The 25124-nt window shown below is 46.5% G+C and overlaps 1 protein-coding gene across 2 annotated transcripts in view; it reads right to left on the bottom strand.

Annotated features, from left to right (window-relative positions):
• Positions 1-25124, bottom strand: part of TGFBR2 (transforming growth factor beta receptor 2) — a 91332-nt gene that overhangs the window by 2961 nt on the left and 63247 nt on the right. For both annotated transcript variants that reach the window (XM_049628933.1, XM_049628932.1), the window contains 3 exons: positions 16352-17151; positions 14516-14657; positions 2719-2846 (listed from right to left, as the gene is read on the bottom strand). In XM_049628933.1, coding sequence (XP_049484890.1) covers positions 2719-2846; positions 14516-14657; positions 16352-17151 — 1070 coding nt within the window. The remainder of the gene's footprint in view (positions 1-2718; positions 2847-14515; positions 14658-16351; positions 17152-25124) is intronic.

Raw genomic sequence — 25124 nt, 5'->3', positions numbered from 1 at the left:
GTAGCATCCCGGGTACCGGAAAATTCCCATGAAGTGGCCCCTGATACCCTGTCACGCCTTCCTATTTCTTTAGAGCAGTTTTTGGCCTTATTGTTTAGGGTGGTCCTAGGTTCATAGCAAAACTAAGCGGAAAGCACAGAGGGTTTCCGAACACCTCCTCCCCTGACACGTATAGCGTCCCCCACTACGGACATCTCGCATCGTGTGGTCCATTTATTCCAGTCAAGGAACCAACACGGACACATCGCTACCAACCGAAGTCCGTGGTTTATACCGGGGGACGCGCTAGGGGTTCTGCCGGATGTACAACAGCATGGAGGCACATGGTTATAGCCCAGCGAGTAAGTTCCCTGCCCTAAAAGTCCTCTGTACCCCACCACCCCTCCTTCTTCTTTCCCTGAGCCCCTGGAGACCACTGATCTTCCTGCGTCTATGGTTTTGCCTTTTGAGAGCATCTTATAGTTGGAATCACAGACACCTTTCTATTTAAACAGGGTTAAATACCCCAGTCAGAGTGAAGTCCAAACCTTGGGCTGGTTTCCTCCTGTGAAGTCCCACGTTCTCTGGACAGCTTCAGGCAGCTGCCAAGGATGACCCCTCGTGCCCCGCTCCTCCCAGAGACATCAGGCTGCACCCTAGGAAGCAGCTGTCTTTGTAAGTCAGCCGTGCTAGACTCCAGGCTCTGTCAGAAGGTTTCGTCCAGCCCCATAAAGACGCCGTTCAAAAGGGCCATTCAGGGGTGCCTGGGTGGCTCAGCTGGCTAAGCGTCCGACTTGGGCTCAGATCATGATCTCACGGTCCGTGAGTTCAAGCCCCGCGTCGGGCTCTGTGCGGACAGCTCGGAGCCCGCTTCAGATTCGGTGTCTCCCTCTCTCTCTGTCCCTCCCCCACTCGCACTCTGTCTGTATCAAAAACTTAAAAAAAAAAATTTTAAAAAAAGGAGGGGGTGGCATTCAGGAAATGCTGCCCGGTACGGTGGCAAGGGTCTTCTCTCAGGGGTGTAATTTTTATTTTGCAGTGCAAACACGTTCATCATTTCAAGTCCTTTTTGGCAACCAAGTAGGCAGGGGTTAAACAGAGAGGCAGACGTAGAGCGTGTGTCCGGCAGTTAGAGGCTCCCCATGGTCACTGGTGATCTTTGATACAAGTGGCCCAGGAGGGACGGATATACCCCAGCACCTGCCCCGAGAACCGGCACGTTGCTGTTGAACATCCACCACAGGTAACTTTCCCAACACACCTAGGAGCCTCTCCCTCCCTTCCTGCCCTGTGAGTGAATTCATGATGTTGAATTAATTGTAAAATTCACCTAATTGACGGTATTGATTGATGGCCTGTTAAGAGTGGAGTGGTACTGTTGGTACACAAGTAACATTTATTTTATTCTGGCCCTGTAATTACAGGCAGTAAATTAAATTAAATATTAAGCATTAACGTGAAATCAATAGGGCAACAAATCTCATTAAGAGAAAAAATGTATTATGCAAATTCTTTCCAGAATTTTATCATCATGAATAATGGCTTCATTACAAGAACCATACAGCAGAGGAGGCAACGGGGTTTGAAAGAAATAACCCCAGTGCCCGCGGACTTCGGAAGGAACCCAAAACAGCCTTGCGTTTTCAGCCAAAGAGGGTCTGCCCGAAACCCCGGGGAAGCCCTGGGCTACCATGGCCTGGTTCAAGCTCTACGCCGACTTTATTAGGGACTGTCTGCTGAAGTGGCTCCGGGCCAGGATTGGCACCGACCAGGCTTCCGGCTCCATCTGTCTTCCTGATTGTGCGTGATCTGTTGTTTCTGTTGCTTATCTCAATTTGCCTTGCCCTTCGGAAAACCTATGACTTAGCCCAGCCTTCACTGGATAAGGGAATTCTTCCAAAGGAGGCCATCAGAGGGTCTACCCAGGAGAAAGATCAGCTCTGTCCGTGGGACAGGAGCACACGGCTCCCTCTCGTCCTTCCTTCACCCTCTCTCCCGAGTATGTCGCACAGCTCTCTTGCCCTGGCAACCTATCACTCACTTTCTTCTTCTTCTCTGATCACCGCTCTCGTCAAAATGCCCCCAAACAAAGAATTTGGGGAGTTCACCCCGAAAGTCCAGAACCGCTGCCCTTCCACAGATGCCCTTGCCTACCATCTCTTGGAAAAAGAAAAGAAACAGCAACAGCCCTGAGGATGCTTCCCACAGACAGACTTCCTATTTGTTCACTTGGACCTTCCTACTTCTCCCGGCTTTCTTTTATGGCAGAGCTGGTGTCCTTCCAGACCCAGTGTGCGCGGCCTGCACACGGCCATGAGCACACGGCACCCGCCCCCCAGTCCCACTGGGGGACAGACTCTGCTTACTTCTCACTCTTAGAGCGGAAGATTCCCAGGAGATGATTTGGAACCCAGAAGGGAACAAAACATAAACACGCTACGTAAAGGCTTGGGGGGTGAGGGGCAGAGGCTGCAAACAAAATATTTTAACGCCAGACCCAAGCGGGCTTGCGTAATGGGACGACGGCCCGCAAAGGATTACTGGAGCGCCCTCTTTGAATGGTGTGTCTGCCGTGTGAGTCCACTTCAGTGACATTTTCTCTAGAAACAAAACCTAACAGGATCGTGGAGCACCAAGCAGCCCGGCCTCCGACTGAAGCCCAATATCCTAAAATTCTCTCCTCTACTAGAGGCCACTTCAGACAAATCTGCTTCTCCCTTCAGAACAGCAACTCCTTACCTGGTGGTTGAGCCAGGAGCTGGGAATTTCTGGTCGTCCTCGGTCTCTCAGCACATTGTCCTTCATGCTCTCAACACAGGGGTGCTCCCGCACCTTGGAACCAAATGGAGGCTCGTACTCTTTTACCTCTGTTAAAGAGAGCAGGTGAGCAAGGCCGCTGAGAAGGGCGTGGGCAGCTTGGGGACAAGAACAAGGTGAGCAGCCTGGCCGAGTACCCTGAGCCACTGAGCATCGAAATGTATCTGTGATTCCTCTGAGAGCAATGCTTAAAGAAGAGTGGATCAAAATAAGAAAGAAGGAGTAGTTGTGGAAAGAGCCAGAGAAATGATGGATGATTGTCGAGCTCTTGCTACGTGCCAGGGACTGTGCTAATGGCTGCGGACGGTGAAGAATGGGACCAACAAGGTCACTCAGCGTACATTTTCATGCGGGCATTCTCAGGGGGATGATGTTGCCCCAAGAGGGCAACACTGGTTCTTGGGAGGTGGAGAAGTCTTACACATCACGATGGTTTGTAGCCCTACAAAGGTCCCTGGGACCCACACAGGTTTAATAGGTGGTGGCAAACTTCATGGGGATACCCAGCCTAAAAATGAATGAAATGCTCACACAAGTTACAAAGTGGATGAACCTCAAGCATGTTATGTTAAGTGAAAGAAGGCAATCACGAAAGGAGAAATATCATCTGATTCCATTTACATGAGGCACCTAAAATGGACTAATTCATAGAGACAGAAGGTAGACGGGTGGTTGCTGGGGACTGGGAGGGTGCGTGTGTGTGGGAGAGAGATGGAGGGTTATTGTTTAATGGGTACAGAGTTTCAGTTGGGGAAGATGAGAAAGTTCTGGAAATAGGTAATGGGGATGGTTAAACATCACTGTGAATGTACTTAACGCTAGTGAATTCTACACTTAAAAATGATTCAGACAGTGAATTTTAGATTATGTATGTTCTTCCAGGAAGGAGAATCACTGATGCAGAGTAAGGATTAAGAAAAAAAAAAACTGTTGGGGCGCCTGGCTGGCCCAGTCAGTAAAGCATGCGACTCTTGATATGAGGGTCATAGTTCAAACCCCACTTTAAGTGTGGAGCCTACTTAAAATTAAAACACGCACACACACACACGAGAAGAAAAGAAAAAAAAATGTCTATAAAGACTCCTAAGGCCAGCAATGATGACAAAAACATTGAGCAATGCTGTTTAGTGGGATCGCAGAGGAGAGAGATTGACAACACATCAACAAACAAAATTTAAAAAGGTAATTTTCCTTTAGTGGTACATGTGACAAAGACGATCAGAGAGGATGCTGTACTCCTTCCCTAGGGCTTCAGATTTCAACTAAAGTGAATCTCTTTATAGAAACTTCCTTGAATATCCTTCAAGACATTCCTGGCTAGATGTCCTGGGCAGAGCTCTATGTTAGCATGTATCATATTTTGCTATAGTCAAATTTATTGGTCTCATCTAACAAGATTGTGTGCATCTGAGAGTAGGTTCAGACTCCCTTTGGTCATCCTTGTATTCCCAGCACCCCTGGTAGGGCCTCCTCTACAAGAGGCTCTCAATTAATACTTTGTTGAGGGATGGATGGATGGATGGATCTTAGATCCCGTCCAAAGTGGCAATGCCTAAACTCTAAGTGAATACTAAAACAACGCAGTAAGTGGGTGGGGATCCCCTACATGTCAGTATGGCACAGGACAGCCTAAAAGACTGAAAACACTCCTGTACTAAAACATATCTGGGGGCACCTGGGTGGCTCAGTGGGTTACACATCTGACTTCAGCTCAGGTCATGATCTCGTGGCCTGTGAGTTCGAGCCCTGCATCGGGCTCTGTGCTGACAGCTCGGAGCCTGGAGGAGCCTGCTTTTGGTTCGGTGTCTCCCCCTCTCTCTGCCCCTCCCCCACTCGTACTCTCTCTCAAAAAAATGAATAAATGTCAAAAAATAAAAATAAGTAAAACATGTCTGTGCTGGAAATGGAGGATGGGCTGGATCCAACATTTTCCCTACAGAAACCAGGACCTTGGGCTTTTAGCAAAATAATCTTGTTTAATGAGTAAACCTTTCAATAAGTTGCCCTTCCAGGCTAAGAACTGAAGAAGCTTTTGAGGCAAATGACATTTTGAAAATGGATTGCCTGTTCTTATCTGTTTGTTTTCTCCCCTTTCCCAGAACCCCACTTGCAGATTCATCTTCTGTGGCACCCCCTCTAGCCCCCAAATAGAAGATCTTTTTTCAGGAAATTTGTGATGAAGGCTTCCCATCACATTGAGGTGAGCACAGACCATCCTTTGGTGTGTCCACTTTTGCCCCTCCAGTGCCACAGCACTTAACCCTTCCTGCTCTCGAGGTGAGATCTGAATTTTGACCTGCATAATACTTCTTTCTTCCATTCCCTCATCTTCTTCTACAGACTGTACATTCCTAAGGCCCAAGGCAGAGGCTGAGTCTAGTGTCCTCTGATTCTCTGCTCAGTGCTAAAAACTGTGCCATATACATAGCAGGCATGCGACAGATATGAGTTGGGTCGAATTCTAGAAGCCGAGGACTGGTAATCAGAGCTGGTTCTCAGTACAGTTTACTCTGATCTAAATATTGTCTTCTATAAAAGGAAGGGGCTGAAGTGGATGACCTCCCTGTCGCCCTCCGGATTATCTTGTAATCCAACCTAGTCAAATAATATGATGCCCTCTTACTTCCATGTCTTGAGGTATGCATATTCTAATACAATATAATGGGATAGGATTTGTATGTGATGTAAAGTATTCCTTAGATAATGTATCAGTCCACACACTCTCCATTTCCAACTGTTTTGGCTGCCATAGCTAGCATTGTTGGCTCCCTGGCTCTATACCTTAACCAAGCCAAGAGCACCGGCCCCCAGCTACCACAGGTGTTGAGTCCTAAGAGGCCACAACTTCACCCTCCTCTGGAGGACTGCCCTTCACTGATGAGAGCTGCCTGGCCTAGGATTTCCAGAAAGCCTCACCCTGAGAGACAGCCGGCAGCCAATGATAAATTAACGTGGGAGTATTAATAGTCTAACCCTCTTGCCTCTGCAGGGAGATAACCATGGTACAATTCATACTCTAGAGTTCCCCATGAGATGAGGCTGAGGCTAGACCTCTCCTGAAACTACAGGCTTACTGCGGTTCTCCCCTTCCCTTACTCCCTTCTCCTGAGACCTCATCTGCAGTAAACCACTGCACAAAACTCTTTGTTTTAGATTAGTTCTAGGAAAGCCAGCCTAAGACAGCAGTCAAAGAAGTGTTTTCTCTTCAGGTCGATCTCTCAGCTAAACTGCACCACCGGACCCTGGTTGCAAAGTCACCCTGAGGAAGCCTTGACAGGGCTTCTTCCTGAGAAAGTGAATGTACTAACCCATCAACAATTCCCACAGCACAGGGCTCACAAAGGGGCCGGGGATGACTGCAGTCAGGGAAGGAAAATGGGCGGGATCAGAATCAATCCCAGGTGTTGAGCTCATGGCTAAGATTCCTAGAGAACAAAGAAAAAAAATCTCCAGAGTTGAGGTTGTCATAACCCAGGGCCAATTTATTTAATTTCCAGTTCTAATCTTCAAAGTTCCACAAACCACACTGTCTAATTTTGTAAGTTCTGTGGGGACTAACGCAGGTTTCCATGGGGAATGGGGGCGAGCTGACGATGGCAGAGGGCATTAGGCACGGGCTTGTTTTCTGCTTAAAGAAAAAGTAATGAATGCCCCTTTGGAAAAGAAGACAAAGGCAACAGTCCTTTCCCAGAGTGAAGAGAATTTTAACTGGATTACTTCCTACTTTTCCTCAAGCCTTGGGAAGCTGTGAGATTTGTCAGACTCCCTGGTATCCCTGAGGGGTAGGAGTCTGTGACTTGTGGGAGATAACGTAGGCAGGTGAGGTCAAGGGCAGTCTGAAGGTGGCTGGCAAAGGAATGGATTCTCTGAGCTGAACTGGGAGAGTGTGACTCTATGAATCTCCTTTTAAGTTTAAATTAGACAAGTCTGGGGGCGCCTGGGTGGCTCAGTCGGTTGAGCGTCCGACTTCAGCTCAGGTCATGATCTCGCGGTCCGTGAGTTCGAGCCCCGCATCGGACTCTGTGCTGACAGCTCAGAGCCTGGAGCCTGTTTCTGATTCTGTGTCTCCCTCCCTCTCCCTCCCTCTCTCTCTCTCTCTGCCCCTCCCCTGCTCATGCTCTGTCTCTCTCTGTCTCAAAAATAAATAAAAACATTTTAGATAAATAAATAAATAAATAAATAAGACAAGTCTGGGGCACCTGGGTGGCTTAGTTAAGCGTCTGACTTAGCTCTGGTCATGATCTCACAGTTTGTGAGTTCGAGCCCCGCACTAGGCTCGCTGCTGTCAGCGCAGAGCCGGCTTCGTGTCCTCTGTCCCCCTCTCTCTCTGCCCCTCCCCCACTTGCACGTTCTCTCTCAAAGATAAACACTAAAAAAAAAAAATAGACAAGTCTGGGTGACCATGCTGTGACCCACACTGGCACACCCCCATCCCTTAATAACGAGGTAGTCTTTCCAGTGAGGAAACGGGATGGAGACTTAAAGTATATGCATGTTAAAAAAAAATAAAACTAAAGTGTATGCATATTTTCAGCTGACTTTTCTTCAACTCCCGGTGACTGTCATATTTACATAACATACATTTTTCAAAACAGCTAAGCGGGCTTTTTGTCTTGAGGATTTTTGCAATTCCTCTTTCTTTGCTTTTTGCCCTCAGTTTAAACGTACACACTCCCACCCGTTTTTTAAATCATGCCCTATAACAGGTAAAGATGACCTGTGCTTGGCAGCATGTGTCCCTCTGCTTCTCAGTCACCGGCTTGAATCTCTGATCGTGGAGACCACTGTCTGCCAACATTCTTTTCCTTTTTTTCCCTTCTGTGGCTGTGAAGGCAATGCCTTCTCAGGTCTCTACTCAGGTTGTGGAGGATGACCGCCGACAGACATTGTAAGAGAGGCTGTTTCTTTCTTCCTGGAGGCCAGGTGCTAACTGCTCCTCGGGTCTGCTCAGAGGCCCTCAGGATACCGTGCATATTTTCTTTGCTTCAGCAGGAGAAGGCGGCCACAGAGACCGAGGTGGAGGCCTAAGCCCTGGGGCAGGTGGTTGAGGGCAGAAAGCCTCTGTCAGCCAGTTGGGCACCGATGGTCCTTCCTGGGATGAAACCTCAAGCACTGAAACCCAGACGGTCCGGGGACTCGAGCAGACGTGGTGACTGGCCAAACCAGAGGTTGGTTTTCAGCTCCAACTTTCTCCCATGGTTTCAGGCAACTAGGGGCTGAGCTGCTTCATCCACTCTGGCAAAATTGCTCGGTCCAGGTTACATGCCTTTTATCCCCGTCTGTTTATCTTTTGTCCTTATCTGTTGTTCGTGTTGGTGCTTAAAATGCTTTTATTTTAGAAAATGCATGTGTTTAAAACTCCAAAATTACTAAGTAGACGGATATAGGCAAAAGCAAATCTTTGTCCCACTCCTCATCCTTAGTCTCACAAAAGTGGCTTAGGTGCAATGCTGGGATTAAAAGTGATAAAGGGCATCTGGGTGGCTCCGTCGGTTAAGCATGTGACTCTCGATCTCAGCTCAGGTCATGACCTCACTGTGGGTGAGTTCAGGCCCCGAGTCTGGCTCCATGCTGACAGCACAGAACCTGCTTGGGATTCTCTCTCTCCCTCCATCTCTGCCCCTCCCTGCTCACGCAAATGCTCTCTCTCTCAAAAACAAACTTCCCAAAAAAGTGATTTAAATTTGCCCCTTACTGTTTACGATGAGTGCTTCTCAATCTATCTCTTTTTGATAAAAGACTAGATAGATGTTTTGCCCCCCTCCCCCCAATTCACTGGGGACTGAAGCTTAGGTAAAACACTGTAGAAAATTACAGGAAGAAGAATTGCCATTTGGGGGTCCTGGGCAACCCCAGACCGCTATCAGAGTCACTGCACCCCCGCTCTGTCCTCATCATGTCGCAAATCTGGAACAACCCGTCCAAGGGCCAGCACCCTCTGCAGCCCATGCTCTCAGCAGGACTGTTGTACGTGTTTTGCAAGGAATAGGAGTTGCGTCTTGACAGAGGAGCTGAATGCAAGTTATTAAACATACTTTCAACATTTCAAATGAGTCAGACAGAGAACGCTGAAGAAGAGTCTTGAGAGATGGGATCCAACAGTTCATTTTCCAGTTGCGAAAACCGAGGCCAGAGAGCACGCTGGATTCCGGGAAGAACGCTCAGATCGCGGGCTCTATTACTGTTCCTCTGATGAACTGGCTTTGCCTTTTTAGGAAGCCTGCATGCTTTCTCCTCTCTACTAAGTGTTTCGGTGAGTTCTTTCTCCCCCCGCTGGCCAGAACAAGCCCAGCTGGGGCAGCCCCAGGTGGAAACACAAATGTGACAAATGTGTCCCTCCCTGCCTTGGCCGGCCCCTCCGCACCGCATGGCTCCGAGAAGGGGAACCTTATGGAAATCTGTCGGACGGTTACAGTGTGTAATTTCTAAACGAGTTACACAAAAGAACAAAAGAGCCAACGAGAAAACCCCTCACTGATGGCAACGAGCAGCCTTCTCCCTAACTGCTTTTATTGACCAGCATGAAACCCAAATGCTGGTCCATTCTGGGTTTTGGCGAAACAGGTGGGCTGGCGGGGGAAGAGGAGCCTGTCACAACCTGTGCCGCGAGCACCAGATCAGGGCGGTGTTGGCCGCGGCGTTAATGCGTGATTTTCTGGAGGTGCCGTCTGTGCATCTGATCAAATGATGCCACGGCTCAGGCCTCCCTTCTGCAAGGAACTGTCATCACGCCAGTCAAGGGGGGAGCGGGCTCCCCGTACCGTTACTCCATATACTGCCAGAAGGCCGCTGGCCACGCGGCTGTCCACGCCCACTGGCCCAACACAGGTGGAACCTGCTGGGCAGGTTGTGTTCGCCCTTCCGACTGGCCCCGGGAGCGACCTTGAACCCACGATGGATGGGGTTTGGGAGGAAAACAGCCAGCTTGCCCGTGGGTCGGATGGTGTGCTCCCAGGGCGTGCGTGCGTGCGTGCGTGCGTGTGTGTGTTCGTGTGTGTGTCTGCTCCCGGAGTCCCCGGCAGGACTGTGTTCCAGCTGCCTGCAGCGATGGCCTGCTTGATGACCCGCCCTTTCCCGGCTTCCTCCCCTTTCCTGACTCTCTTCTGCCTTCGCTTACTGGCATTTCCTGGGATCTCTTCCCAAATAAACCACTCAGGCTCCATTCCTGTTCCAGGCTCTGAGGCAACCAACCCCAGGCAGACGTCCCCATGACAGAACTATTCACTCGGACCCAGTCTCTGTCCCACCCTCAGGCTGCTTCCCAGGCCGGGCGCCCCAGGGCCCGACACGACACCTCCACCTCGGGATCTCCCCGGCTGCCTCAAACAACATCTTGTCTGCCGAACTTCTTCATCGCGTACGGCTTGCTCTCCTTTCCGGCTCCCCTCTCCCAGGCTTTCCCCAGAGTCTTTCCACTGATGGAAGCCATCCCTCCCAGATCCTGGCAGCTTCCTCTCATGTCTCTCAGGAGGCTCTTAAGAGAAACACCACCCTTGCCGCTCCCCCCACCCCCCCGGATTTTGCACACGCAGAGGGCAAGTCTCTGGGACACGATGCTCTTCCTCCGAAAGTCGGCATCTGGCAGCTCCAACTTCATAGAGCAGGCTGACACTGGTCCTCGAGGCAGCACCCCTGAGTTTTGCATCTGCTTCTAAATGATGCTCCCCTGAAACCCAGGAAAACTTCGAGCGCCTCTTATCCTCTCTTCAGCCCTCCTCCCCCACCCCTCTTCGTCGTCGTTGTTGTTTTTCTCTTTTGCCTTTCTTTTTCTGCCTTCCAGGCCTGTGGCGGGCAGACAGGATGCTTAAGAGCTGCGTCTCTCCCCTCGTTAAACGCCTGCTCCGAGGGCTGCCGTGTGTCAGTTTCTATTCAAAGACCTCAGTGGCCAGGGATTTATTTGGAAGTCGGTTTTCTGGTGGGTCCGTTTTGGCTGGGGGTGATGTGAATATTGTGTCTGCTGTGCTCGCCAGAGGGGGGGCCCCGAAAGGGTCCCCGCCGTCCTCCGCCTCCCACGCACCGCAAACGCTTGCATGAACACCAAATAAACCAAAAGCCGGACAGAGATTTCTTTGTAAAGCAGGGCCCGTCTCCGGGTCTGTCCTTGCTGAAGGACGATTTCACGACTTTCCTCCTTTCTAAGACAGTCACAGACCAATCACCTCCTGCGATCTGGCTCCTTCTTCAAACAACTCTGAAAGACCTGTTTTCCTGACTGCTGTGTTCTTTCAGGTGATCCGAGTGTCCGAGATGATGCGCTCTGCCATGATCTGTCCCTGACTCTTTATTTTGCTTTCTAAATTCATATCTGCCTACTCCCACCCCGGTGCTGTAATCACTTATCTGTTTGCTCATTACCCCTCTTTCTACAATATTAGTTCTTCACAGACTCCTTGTCTCTGGAGGACAGAGAGGGCATTTTTTCTGTTTGTTTTTTTTGCCCCCCACTGCTGTGTCCTTAGCATTTGAATAATGCCTGCCTTGCAACTGGTACTCAATAAATATTTGTTAAGAGAAGGAATGAACGAATAAACAGATCTTCAGAGAAATAAGGATAAAGAAGTTATCTCAGACTTTAAGGCACTGAGTCTGTAACATGCTCAGAAATTAAGAGCTTTAGGAATCTGTTAATAGAGGTGCACCCAGAGGAGGCAGGAAAGTCCATCCCTGGAGACTTTCACGAGTGAGGCCATCACTGAACGTTCCTCAAGTGTGACAGTCTTGCTGGCTACTTCCAGAAAGACACTGAATTAGAGGCCAGGATGCACAAGGTAGCACTGGCTGCCCAATCCGTGATGTCCTTTCTTTACGATGTCCTCCACTGGTCAGGCCAGCAGTGTCGTGGCCACACGGCTTTCCCACTTCCCGAAGCCTCAGTTTTCCCATCTGTAAAATGCAGCATTTAATACCAGCGCCCGAGAGTGCTCGGTAGGCTGGATGAGCTGACCCACGAAGCAAGTGGCCAGGGAACGGTGGCTACTACTGCTTCGTGGCTTTCTTCATGATCACAGCTGCTTCCACCAGGATGCCTTTCCACTTGGACCACCCTCTTCCATGATTGCAGCCCACCTCTCGAGCTCCTCCGTGTGAAGGGGGCTGTACCAGTTGGCTTCGGAAGAGTGCTATGATCAACTGTTGCCATTCTGTCATCTGATAAGAAAGACTTGACTGGTCCAGTGGGGTGGTAGTGCTCTTTCTCTGTTCCCCTCGAGCCGCCTCGCAGAGAGAGGCTGATAAAGAAGCAACTCAAGAGGACAGTCCTAAGTCTTACGCATCCTTCCAGAGCCCTCCCTGCCCGACCCTACTGTCTCGCTCCCCTCAGCTGACGTGGGCTTTTGGGGCCCCGTGTCCTTGCCTCACCTTCGTGCAGCACTGGTCACAACTGACCTGCACTTGCGTGTTTAGAAGTCTACTTCGGCCCCAGTCAATAGCACGAGACAAAGCCTAGGGTTGAGACCTAAAAGGCATTCATAGAAGACGTGCCGTGTGGAATGACAGTGCTATGGGGAGATGAGGCTAGAAAGGCGAGCGAGGGCCAGGCTTAGCATTCACGTAAGAGTCTGGGCTCAACCGTAAGAACAGAATGGCGTCCCTTAACGGCAGGACAGCTGGGGTTTCACATTCCCTACAAGACTGTCCCCTAATGGTTAGCATCCTCCCGCATGCAGTTAGATGCCTGCTACTCAGAATAAAACTGGATGGAATGGAATATTAGTTGACCTATGTGGCAAAATACAATCTCAATCTCTAATTCGCCATACCAAGTTAAGCTTCAGATTCCACATTTCCTTTTTTGAAATCAGATGGTCAATAGAAGATAGTAATTACACACATTGCATTTCAAGTGAGAGAAAAGAAGGTTTAAGCTTAAGGAAAGCTTTCTCTACATCCCACCCTCTTTCTTAGACCTTCAAAATTAAAGCCTAACATCAACTGGGGGGAATTATAATTGATTTCATTTCTAAGGCAACAAACTGATGAATTTGTAAATTTTTTTGAAAGTAAAGAAGAAAAAAAAAAAAAGTCTGTCTCATCAGTCAAGCTTCCTGAGGGCAAGACCTGTCCTTCTACCTGTGTCTCTACAACAGCTGGGAGGGAATGTGTCTATCTGCCGACTCTATGTTCTTTCCATGGGACTCCTGAAATACAGAAGAAAAGTCTGTGAGAAGCACCTGGGTGGCTCAGTCAGTTGAGCATCCGACTTTGGCTCAGGTCATCATGATCTCATGGTTTGTGAGTTCAAGCCCCGCATTGGACTCTGTGCTGACATCACAGATCCCGCTTAAAATTCTCTCTCCCTCTCTCTGTGCCCCTCCCCTGCTCGTGCTCTCATGTTCTCTCTTTCTCTCTCTCAAAAATAAGAAAACTTGAAAAATATTTAAAAAAAGGAAAGGTCTCTGAAATTAAGATGAAGCGAAGAATCTGTCTTTAATGTTTTTAAGATACATTCCACCCCCTTCGAAAAAAACAAAAAACGAAAAACCTCTAAACCAAAAAAACCCCAAAAAAATCCACAATGCTTTCCAAAAGAAGGTAAAGAAAAGGGCTTAATACGTGAGTTCACACACTAAATCAAGTGAAGGGCTTTTAGCTGGATCCAAGTGAGGAGAGATAAATAACTTGAGTTTCTGCAGCCTGAGCGGAGATGAGAGACGCAGGACTGTGGGCTTAAGATCAAACAAAATGAGAACCGGGATGGCCTCTTTCCGGTTCCCCAAAACCCATCCGTTCTTATCCTAAAGGTTATGAAAGGTTTTCTGAGACTAGCTGAGCAAATGAGATCCTGTTCCTTCCTTGGGAAAACTTGTTTATACTGTATCCATTTTTAGACCTCGTAAAAGTTGGTGAACTCAGTTCTTCCCCATTAGCCCGAATTCTTCCACACTCAGCAAATATCAACAGGAAAGGGCTTCAGTCATTGATAACAATGGAAGCAGAGAGTTCACATAGGGCCTTAATAAGCCGGCTGCGCTGACAGAGGGAAAGACAGAGACACAATCTCCAGCTCATGTTTATAGAATAACGGGTTTGAAAGGATAGAAAAGATACCGAAATCTAGGTAAATTTATTCTGACGGTGACAACAGCACCACCGTCTCTTACACAACTCATACTGGTCGAAGGATTCGTTTTGGAACTGTCAAAGCTTTCAAGCAGAAAATTATTCTCAGGGGCTGAAACTTGGTTAAACAAATTTCACTGCGCAAGGAAAAACCAAGTTAGTTTTGGATGTGCCACGGGGGGAAGGCAGGCAGCAGAAAATAACGGGGTCGGCCAGACAGGAAGTGCCGTCCCCACACAGGGACCCAGGCAAATAGGTGATGGGTTTCAAAACCTTCAAATATAAAAACAAACAAAAATCCGATATTTTTCCTAACGACATGATCTATTTGATAAACAGGAGTAATTCTTATAAATATTACTAGTGTTCATCTCTTGCCAGATATTTAAATATCCGTGGAGAGGTGTCAAGAGAAAAGTAATTATACTGTAGAGAAGGGGATAGAAAGCCTTCTGCTCCAAACATGGTTTTCAGCTGAAAAATCTAGGCTTCTTAGCACAATTCTCAGTCATTCTGGAATGGCTGTGTACTAACCGATCTCAGCTAGCTCTCACCGTGGGGTTAACTCTGTCGTACCCCCGGAATCACGCTTGAAGCGAACAACGTGACATCATTTTGAAGACACGTCTACCCCCACGGTATGGGGGTGGTCCATACATACCTCCCACCGCATTACAGCGAGATGTCATTTCCCAGAGGACCAGAGCCATGGAGTAGACATCCGTCTGCTTAAAGGATTCAACATTCTCCAAATTCATCCTGGACTCTAGGACTTCTGGAGCCATGTATCTTGCAGTTCCCACCTAAAGCAAAAACAGACATTGAGGCCCATCGTGAAATCCAGCTGCATTTTTATTCTAAAAATATAGCTGATGTTTGTTCTCTACACATGCAGATGATCTTTGAAAAGCACACCGCTCTTTTAAATAATGAGACTGGTACAGAAAGGGACAGCCTCTGAAATTATTTTTAAAAATAGTTTTTCTCTCCCTGAAAACACTTTTAAAAATATAAACAAAGCACGCCAAAATAAGGAAATGTCAAACCCCAGGGCTGCTTTCTCTCCCTTCATGATACATGTCATTGTATTATACAATAACATCCTCACAGATGACTGGGGAGACGACATCTGTGATATGTTAGAACTTTATTTTTGCTTTTGCAAATAACTATTTTCTCATTCCTGAAACACCAAGATTTATGGTGAAAGTAAGAATAATTGCCATTAGTTTCTGTCACTTAAGGACGGCCTCAATATTCTTTGTTTACCCCGTGGTACGTTCTAGTGTGCCAAGAATGTAGTGTACCTTCATAAAATCTCTACTGAACTAAGCTGCGTGAAAGTATTTCTATAGTAGAAGGCCAAATCTAGATCATTTTATAATTTTGATGAGCATGCTATGCAGTTTTCTTTGGACAATGGCTGATAATGCAAAAACAGTGGTATACACAGGAAAAAAGGAGAAAGATATTTCTAGGGAAGCAATCACTTAAATGTCTGATTTTGCAGTATCTATAGCTCAACTAAATAACAATGAAGTCCTTACCTTTTCAAGAATCTAGGGCAGGTCACGTGAATTGAAATGACTATCCCAAGGAATGTTTCTTAATCGTATGTATCAGAGGGAATTCTTCTTTTCAATAGGTCATTGCATGCCTCACTACCCTGCCATATTAATCTGTCCATGTTGCATTCCATATGTTTACCCCAACAATGCCTGTGCAGCCACGGACCCAAGAGGCCAGACCAAAGAGCAACTGAATGCTTCAGAAGCACATACCCCCACTTTCTCGGAGGAAACAACGGTGCTTTCCAGACTCTACTGTAATCCACATCGAGCTTCCAGTGTGTGAAAACATGGAGCGCCGTCATTCGTGAAGGATGGCTTGGTAATTTCTAGTGACTTTCCAATACCTCCTTACCCAAAAAGGTTTCTATTTTCACCTATGAGATGCTTCAAAAAAACCGTAGAATTGTATATTCACTCAGTCTGTCAACTCACTCAGTAAGTATCTATTGGTCACTTTCACCGTTCAAGGCTTTGTGCTAGATATGACCAAATGGATGTGCTTTTGGGCTTCAAGGAGGTTGCCTTCTAGAATGGTAAAAAGAAAACAACGTGGCCACCAATAGTACCGAGTAGGAAGTGCTCAGCAGAAGAGTAAGAGAGGGGAAAAAATAGAGGCAAAGCACTAAGGGCGTTAGAAGCAATGAAATGTACTCTGCAAACAGGAGGAAAATGAAGACCGACTCAAGGAGAAGAATGTCTGTCTTGAACTGGAAGAGGTCTGCAGAAACAGGAGGAGAAATGCTGTCCAGTAGTAACGACACCCTGGCAGAAGACAGTGGGGCATTTCCAGGGCCAACTCCCGACCTCGGCTACATTCCCTTGAGAGGTGTGCAGAGCACAGGGCCACTGGAGACAAAAGACACGGGAGATGGATGGAGAGGTAGGGCGGGGCCCCCTACAAGCAAGGGGATCCAGGTCTAACTTACCTGCCCGCTGTTGGCCAGGTCATCCACAGACAGGGTCGGGTCCAGACGCAGGGAAAGCCCAAAGTCACACAGGCAGCAGGTCAGATCGTTCTTGACGAGGATATTGGAGCTCTTGAGGTCCCTGTGCACGATGGGCATCTTGGGCCTCCCGCACAGGGTGTGGTCGCTGTGCAGGTGGGCAATGCCCCGGGCGAGGGAGCTGCCCAGCGTGCGCAGGTCCTCCCAGCTGATGACGTGCCGCGTCAGGTACTCCTGCAGGTTGCCCTTGGCGTGGAAGGCCGTGATCAGCCAGTACTGCTTCCCCAGCTCCGTCTTGCGCTCCTCGGCTGTCAGGAACTGCAGTATGTTCTCGTGCTTCAGGTTGATGTCTGAGAAAATGTCCTTCTCCGTCTTCCAGGAGGCGTACTCCTCGTAAGGGAAGATCTTGACCGCCACGGTCTCGAACTGTTCAGAAGTGTTCTGCTTCAGCTTGGCCTTGTAGACCTCGGCGAAGCGGCCTTTCCCCACCAGGGTGTCCAGCTCAATGGGCAGCAGCTCTGTGTTGTGGTTGATGTTGTTGGCGCAGGTAGAGCTGATGTCAGAGCGGTCGTCTTCCAGGATGATGGCGAGGTGCTCGCTGAACTCCATGAGCTTTCGCGGCTTGCTGGTCTCCCAGGATGGGCTCAGCTTCTGCTGCCGGTGAACACGGTAGCAGTAGAAGATGATGATGACGGCTATGGCGATCCCCAGCGGGGGCAGGAGGCTGACGCCTGTCACTTGGAATATGACCAACAACAGGTCAGGGTTGTTGGTGGCGTATTCTGATGTGGAAACAAAACAAGGGAGAGAAGAAGTTGGGTTCAGCGGGTGTACACGGTCAGGGAGCGGGCCCACGCCTTAGGCATCTAGAGGGTTTGACACCCGCGTTATTTTTGTGGATACTATATCGTGACTTTTTGTTCCAGGGATGGGTGCACCTGCGCAGTCTTCCCCGCCTCTGGCCACCTATTCAATGTCTCCCATTCATCCCTCAAACTTCAGCTTCGATGTCACCCTCTAAAGGAAATCTAGGAAAATGTGGGAAAACGTTTTGTTTTATATATTCTCACGACGCTCTACATTTTTCCTATGCGACAACTTAGCACAATTTGAATTAAATAGCTATGATTTTGGTTACTGGTTTCACATCTGCCTTTCTCTACTTCCCCCACCCTCAGCGGACTGAGAACTCCATGCCGGCAGGGGCCGTGTCTTTCTCCGGTACTACTGTAAACAGTGCCTAGCACACATCAGGTCCTCGGCAAGTGCTCACTAAACGGACAAAGCATTTACTGGGTGTTAACTAAGCCCAAGGCTGAGCAGGAGGCTTCGGTCATATAGGAAGAATGACCGCTCCTGCCTCCAAAGAGTTTGTGTATGTGGTATCTGGTGAAAACGAAGAGACCGCTACACCTCCACCAGAGTCTTTGTTCTTTTCTAAACTCTAGCTTGTCCTGTTCTGACCGACACCCAGGCCACCCTTAAACATAGGTGGTGGGGAGAGAAATCGATGCAAAGGGTCTTTCTGGAAGGCAGGTACCTTATACCCACCCAACATCCCTCTTTTGAGCGTGCATTTTCCTAGAATAGGAATTCTTACTAGCAACAGTGGAAATAGTCTTTTTTTTTAAAAAAATTAATGTTTATTTTGAGAGAGAAAGAGAGAGCAGGGAAAGGGCAGAGAGGGAGGGAGAGAGAAGATCCCAAGCAGACCGGTGCTGTCATTGCAGAGCCCGATGCGGGGCTCAAACTCACGAACTGTGAGATCACGACCTGAGCCAAAATCGAGAGTTGGACCCAGGCGCCCCACAACAGTGGAAATATTACTACAAAGGTGAGAAGAGTAAAAAGAAAGGCAGGCATTTTTCTAGCTTGGACCACTGAAGCATGCCTGGGGATTGCTGGAGGGGAGTCCTTAGCACCAGCTATCTGACCACATACAATGTCTTGTATGTCAAGCTTTGGGTCATGTGCTAGCCTGGCCTGGCTCTGGGAAGAAGAGCATAGAAACAGTCAGTGGCAGAAGACAGAGAAAGGCAGTCATGGTTCAGCGAGAGCTTTGTGTTAGCTTGTCTCCACTGGACGAGAATGCCAGAATTCTACTGGTTTTATACGTCGTTCATTTCCCCTCAAAGGTACCTGTGAAGAAGCAGTCCTCACGATCAGAGACTAGATTCACTCATTGAACACAGCACTGTTGGATGCCACTGTGGGTATGGCATTGCCCTCAAAGAGGTTATAACCCAGGAGAGGATTAGGGCACGTGTACAAATGCATAGAGATAATACAGCGAGCAGGGACGGGGCTAAATGTGTGCTACAGTCTATGTGTTGGCAGAATATAGAAAAGCTTGGAGAAACAGGGAACCACAGTGGCAAGGACTACCTTTGAACTGGTCAACGAAAAATGGGAAAAAGTGAGTGGTGACCAGAAGAAATGTTCTGTTAAAAAATAAGAATATATGATTTGAGGAAGAGTAGTTTTCCCAAACCAATAGCTCCACGCAAGGACACAGAAAGAAAAAAGGTTGGGTAGGTGACACGGAACCGGAGAGCATGTCAGAGAGAGTATGCATAGTTGTTCAAATGGCAGTTTTCACCTACTGTATGCGTTTGATGAGAATACAGTGATAAGAATACAGTCCAGGTACGAGGGAGAGAACCATTACCTTTCAAAGAGAATCCGTCACCTAAATCATGTCTGGTATCGTCAGTCAACAAAGCTCAGTGAGAAAGGAAGCTTGTAGCAAGCCAGTTGGGAGTGGTTAGGTTTCACATGATGTACCGCTGAGTCTTGAGGTCAGTTCTGAGTGGGAACACCAACTTCAACTGCCTGTATGTTCTAGATGAAAACTTCAGATCTTAAGGAGATGCCACAAAACGCTGGAAGAGCAACCCCCACACATCTGAATTTCAGCAACCAAGAGGGGGAAAAAAAAGTCACTCTTTTGGGGAAAGGTCTCTTGGTGCATTAAAAAAAAAAATTTCTTTTAACATTTATTTATTTTTGAGACAATGCGACAGAGTGCAAGCAGAGGAGGGGCAGACAGAGGGAGACAGAGAATCCGAAGCGGGCTCCAGGCTCTGAGCTATCAGCCCAGAGTCCGACGCGGGGCTCGAACTCATGGACTGTGAGATCATGACCTGAGCTGAAGTTGGACGCTTAACCGAGCGAGCCACTCAGGCGCCCCTAGTGCATTTTTAAAAAAAGAATAGGAAAAGGGAAACAATATGGCAATTGACTCTTGCAAACCCAAATTCTTGCTCACACTGGAAGGCATGAATAGGACAAAGGACAGGTGAGACACCGTAAGTGACAATGGCACAAGGCAGTGGCAGAGAGGGCTGGAACTGCAAACGAAGACAGTTCCTGTGGAGTAAGTACAGACTGTCCCCATCTTTCAACAAAGTATGAGCCTGGAGAGCAAGGTTAAGGAGGGGGGGCAGATGAAGGAATAGAGCAGAAAACAACATTCCCTCCTGGTAACTCTGCCTCTATTATCTGAAGTATCCCATGAATGTGTCTGCTTCAAGCACCCACTTGTCTGTAACTACACGATGCCTTATGATCATAGATCGGTTTGATCCCTGCATTGCTGGTCTCCCCCAAGAGAAAGTAAGCTCTTTATGGGTAAACCTGTGTATCGATCGCCATCCTTATACCCAGTGCCAGGCTGAGGAAGGGGCACTTACACTACTCAGCAAGTGTTCGCTATAGAAGGTGGATGGATGGTGACTTCACAGGACAACAGCCCTCACACGTTTTCCGTGCTGCAGCAGGGGCTGGCAAACCACAGCCCAAGGCTTATTTTTGTACAGCCCTGTGGGCTACAAACATTTGTTGCTTTATTTGTTTGTGAAAGAGTTGCTTAGAAAAAGAAAGAGACTAACAAGTGCGTGCAGCGGAGATGATATCTGGCCCAGAAAGCCTGAAATACTCCCTACCTTGCTCTATATAGACTAAGTCTGCAGGCCCCTCTTGTGTGGGTGTTTTTTTTTTAAACAACCTGTAACACATTGGCAGAATTTGGGGAGAGTTCACTTTGGTCCAAGGTGAATATATTCTGTTTCTATTGGGGCAGCAATACAATTATAAAATATATAAATATAAATTAATATATAAATTATAAAATATATAATTATATATCTAAATATATTAAAATATGAAATATAAATATAAAATTTTTAGAATATTTTAGAAAATATTTTAAAATATTCTATTTTATTAAATATTTTACTAAAATATTTTGAAATATTTTAGAAAATATAAAATATTACAAAAACAATTTTTTAAATGTTTATTGTATGAGAGAGATAGAGAGCAAGTGGGCACGAGGAGGGGAGGAGCAGAGAGAGAGGGAGACAAAGAATCCGAAGCAGGTTCCAGGCTCTGAACTGTCAGCACACAGCCCAATGCAGGGCTCATGAACCGAGAGATCATGACCTGAGCTGAAGTTGGCACTTAACTGACTGAGCCACCCAGGTGCCCCTAAGATACTTTTTATAAAATATAAAAATATAAATACTGCATATTTACTTGGCTGTGTCTTCAATTCATTAAAGCATGCAAAACATTCAAATGAACTGTTTATTTATTGCTGATGATTTTTTATAATTCCTGGCCATAGATGAAAAGGATCTTCCTTGCTAATTTCTATTCTTTTCCAGGCTAAGGGAAACACAAAAACAGAAATCCCCTGAAATTTATGTGTGAAGAAGATTCTAGAAATCCCCAACCGCGCCCCCACCGCCCCCCCCAGTTCAGTGTCAGAAACCAAAAGTTTTACTTTCCCCTCAAATTTCCTGTGATTTCTTTTTGAAAACCTACATGTAAAAATTTGATGGGGCGGGAATGACTGAATAACATCTGTCAATCTTGAAACTTCAAAGAGGTGGTGGAAAACCCTAACAATAGCAAACAGGGTTAAAAGGGAGCTCTGGGATGTGGTTTTATCTAAATAGGAGCCACCCACACCCTCTCGGTATTAACCCTTGGGCTGCTACAAAAGCAGATTCAGGTATAGGCACAAGCTGGCATTTCCTTTACTCAGAGAGTACCAGGAGATGGTATTTCTTTTCACCAACCCTCAATTACGCAAGAACTAAGATACTGAATACTTAGTATGAGCCTGGCTATGTGCTAACTTATATATATATACACACACACACATATATATACATATATATATACATATATGTGTATATATGTATATATATGTATATATAATATAAAATATATATATTATATATATATTATATAATTTTTTTTAATGTTTATTTTTTGAGAGACAGAGCGTGAATGGGGGAGGCGGAGAAAGAGAGACACAGAATCTCAAGCAGGCTCCAGGCTCTGAGCTGTCAGCACAGAGCCCGACGCGGGGCTCGAACCCATGAACCATGAGACCACGACCTGAGCCCAAGTTGGAAGCTCAACCAACTGAGCTACCCAGGCACCCCAATTTTATATCATATTTTTTTTAATCTACAGAAAAACCCTAGGAGGTAGATATGACTATTATTATAAGCCCCATTATACAGATAGGGAAGCTAAGGGTTATATGGATTAAATGATTTCCCAAGATCATAAATTGAGGCAGCAGCAAAGCTACTATGTGAAACGAACGGTCTGATGGGAGCCCCACCATGTTGTCTCTACACTTCACATTGGTGAAAGCCAATGAAGAATGAATTTATAAAACCCCTTAGCTTGATAAACTGGTTGCCTTCAATGGGCACTAGGCGATTTTATAAACATCTATTAAGTGATATTAGCAGTTCTTAGATAACACATCCCAAACGGCATGTTCTAGGTGTGCAGGTGATTCTCTTTGGTTTTTAACTAAGAACCACAGTTGAGTAGTGTCCCCATGAATAGGTGTCTCTTCCCTGCCTGGGAAGAAAAGTCTTACATGAGGGAGAACCTAAAATCTCTTTTGTCAGAGTCTACCCCAGGGCCTTTGACAACATAGGACGCTCAAGATGTAACTGCCGAACCACTGGAATTTCTACATAATAAGCTGTTGCCTGGATGTCAGGTAACTAGTGCCCTGACAATCACATTACGCTCCCTTGTCACGTGCCATCCAGTTAGACACAGGTGTTCTCTACTTCTTAAACGTTCCTGTTAAGTCACTGGCTTTTTACACAAGATCTACACTAGTAACTGTTTATGCTAACTGAAAGAAATCCAGAGAGTATTCTGACTTCTATGAAAGAAGGCAAAAAGAAAATGGCATCCAGTGTTTGTTTTGCAGTGAGCTGTTGTAGAGGAGGCACCCCCCACCCCCGACCCCCACCCCAGCAGCGAGACCAGCCCTGCCAAGCCCCTTCCCTGGGAACCACACTCAGCAGCTCAGCATCAGGCCGCCATAGCTTCGAACTCTGTGAACATCTGCGCTTTATCTCAATTTATTTTGTGCATCTGTTAGCAAGATGTGTCCCACAGTATCAGAAAAGCCTAAAAAGTGATTATTTGCGGGAATGTGGGAATGCTCAAAAATGTTTCCAAATAAATGAATGGTAATTGCTTCTTTGCTTTACGTCATTTTGGCTTACGAAAGGTTTCATTGGAATGCTCTGCTTTTGGGTGGTGGAGGAAACCATATACTTCTGGGAGGGGAGGAGTACAAATATGAGAATTTCTTTAAGATTCATAAAAAATAAGTCTCTACACTCTAATAGAAAAGTTATTAGCCTGGGCTCCATGGATAGAATTCAGTAGATCTGTGAATTTAAATGGGAAGAAATCACATCTTTTTATTTTCTCCAACTATTGGCTAAAGTAACATTTCCTACGAGTAGCTGCAGCTATGACTTTGTTACCAGTAGAAACCACAGGTATTTTCATGCCATGTTACATTTATCACAAGATGTCTTTGTCTATCATTTATACTCATCACTTAATATACTTCAGTGTCTTAGATCTGATGCTAGATCTTGTTAAAGCATTATTACATAAGCACATATTGCTGTATCACAAATGTAGTTTTTAAAACATTTGACAATTATATTTCAATATCATTAATTTTCCTTGGAATCCTGCATATTATATTTTATGCATTTAAAAACATCCTTTTGAGAAGGGGTCCACTGGGTTCACCAGACTTCCAAGAAGTCTATGGACTTTTGTCCGTGGCACATGCACAAAAAAAGCGAGGAGCCCATGGCAGAGGGAAGTCACTGGAGCGCCAGTATCTGCCAGGATGTCCTAGAGCAGTGATTCTGAGATTCGGCTGTTTCTCCAGGAAGTTACTAAGGGAGGAAGCTGGTGCCAGTGACAGATCCTAACTCTGAATTCCATCAGAGCTGCTGTCTCCCTTGCCCCGCATGAAGGGAGGTCTGCAATGGATAATGGTGGGAAGCCCTCCATTGAAATCCCAACAATAATAAAGAAAATGATCATAAAATGTGCTTTATTGAACTAGGCACTGAGCAATTCACTTTATAAGCACCATTTCACTTTATTTCTCCAACAACCAAGTCAGGTTCCCTAATAGCCCTGTTTTACAGACGAGGTTATTGAGCCTCGGTTGGTTCTACAACATTCTTTTAGCTTACCTAGAAAACTAAGTAAAAGTTGTCCCTAGTATCAAGTTTCCTGCCAATTTTCTCTGGCACAGCCAAAGCGGAAGTATAGTTATTTAAAGAGACACGTTTTTTGCTCACCATCATAATGCTCACAGCTAGACACAAAGATAAGGAGACAAGTCAAGTTTGTTGAGTGAATGAATGAATGTATCTGATGAATCAACCTGATGAGGAATATTTCTGCAAAGCTGACTGCCTCTTCTCCAGAGGCCAAATTCCGTGAGTGAGCCAGACCTGACTCTGCTCACATACAGTCTCCCTGTAATTTGTGCATGGCATGTGGGGACTGTTAGCTTGAGTACCTGGAATGTGGTGTGAAAGAACGAGCACTAGATTAGAGATCAGGAGACTGAGATTATATTCCTGTATCTGTCATGAATCACCCATGAAATCCAAGGCAAGTCATTTCACCTCACAAGGACTCAGTTTCCTATGAAAGCTATGGTTCTTGGTTCCCACTTGAGGAAAAAAGAAATGCCTCAACAATAGAAGGCTTCCAACAGAAGACATCTCGGCTTCTTGGCAAAATGGCCAATTCTAGGTCTGGGACTGGAAATAATAAGTTTGGAATATTTTGTTATACCACATAACAAGGAGGTGATCAAAGACTACTAAGGTCATGACCAAAGGACCCAGAAGCCATCATGAAGAGACTCTCTGACCAAGACAGGATAACGAAGATTTTTAAAAAGCAACACACTGGGACTCAATTAAGTACGTTTCAACTTATAAGAATGATTGACAAATAAATTTATCAACTTCTGAGGGCAACAGGATGTCAACTCATTACACTGAAAACTAGAACATGAAGAGAAACATCAAGCATGCATCTTGCCGCTTCCATCAGACCATAGCACTGGATAAGCAAAGAGTTGAATAAAGCATCTCCTTGTTAAATTATTCTAGCGAATAAGTGCAAATGAGTTGGAAGAAACAGATTATCCTTTTTTTAACCCTTCATGAATTAAATGGATCTAGGCAACAAGCATCCACGCCAACCAATGTAACAAAATCAGAGATGGTCGGACATCATCACCCCTGATGGAGGAGAATAACTGTACCTATAGACTTGCCAAAGAGATCTAAGTGGGGTCTGATGAAACCTCCAGATCCAGCTGCCAATTTTCAAACAATACAGCGAATCGAGAAATGCCGTGGATTGCACCATG

This window comes from Panthera uncia, chromosome C2 (assembly GCF_023721935.1).
Source record: "Panthera uncia isolate 11264 chromosome C2, Puncia_PCG_1.0, whole genome shotgun sequence".
NCBI classification, from domain to species: domain Eukaryota; kingdom Metazoa; phylum Chordata; class Mammalia; order Carnivora; family Felidae; genus Panthera; species Panthera uncia.
This window is presented reverse-complemented; position numbering and strand designations above follow the sequence as displayed.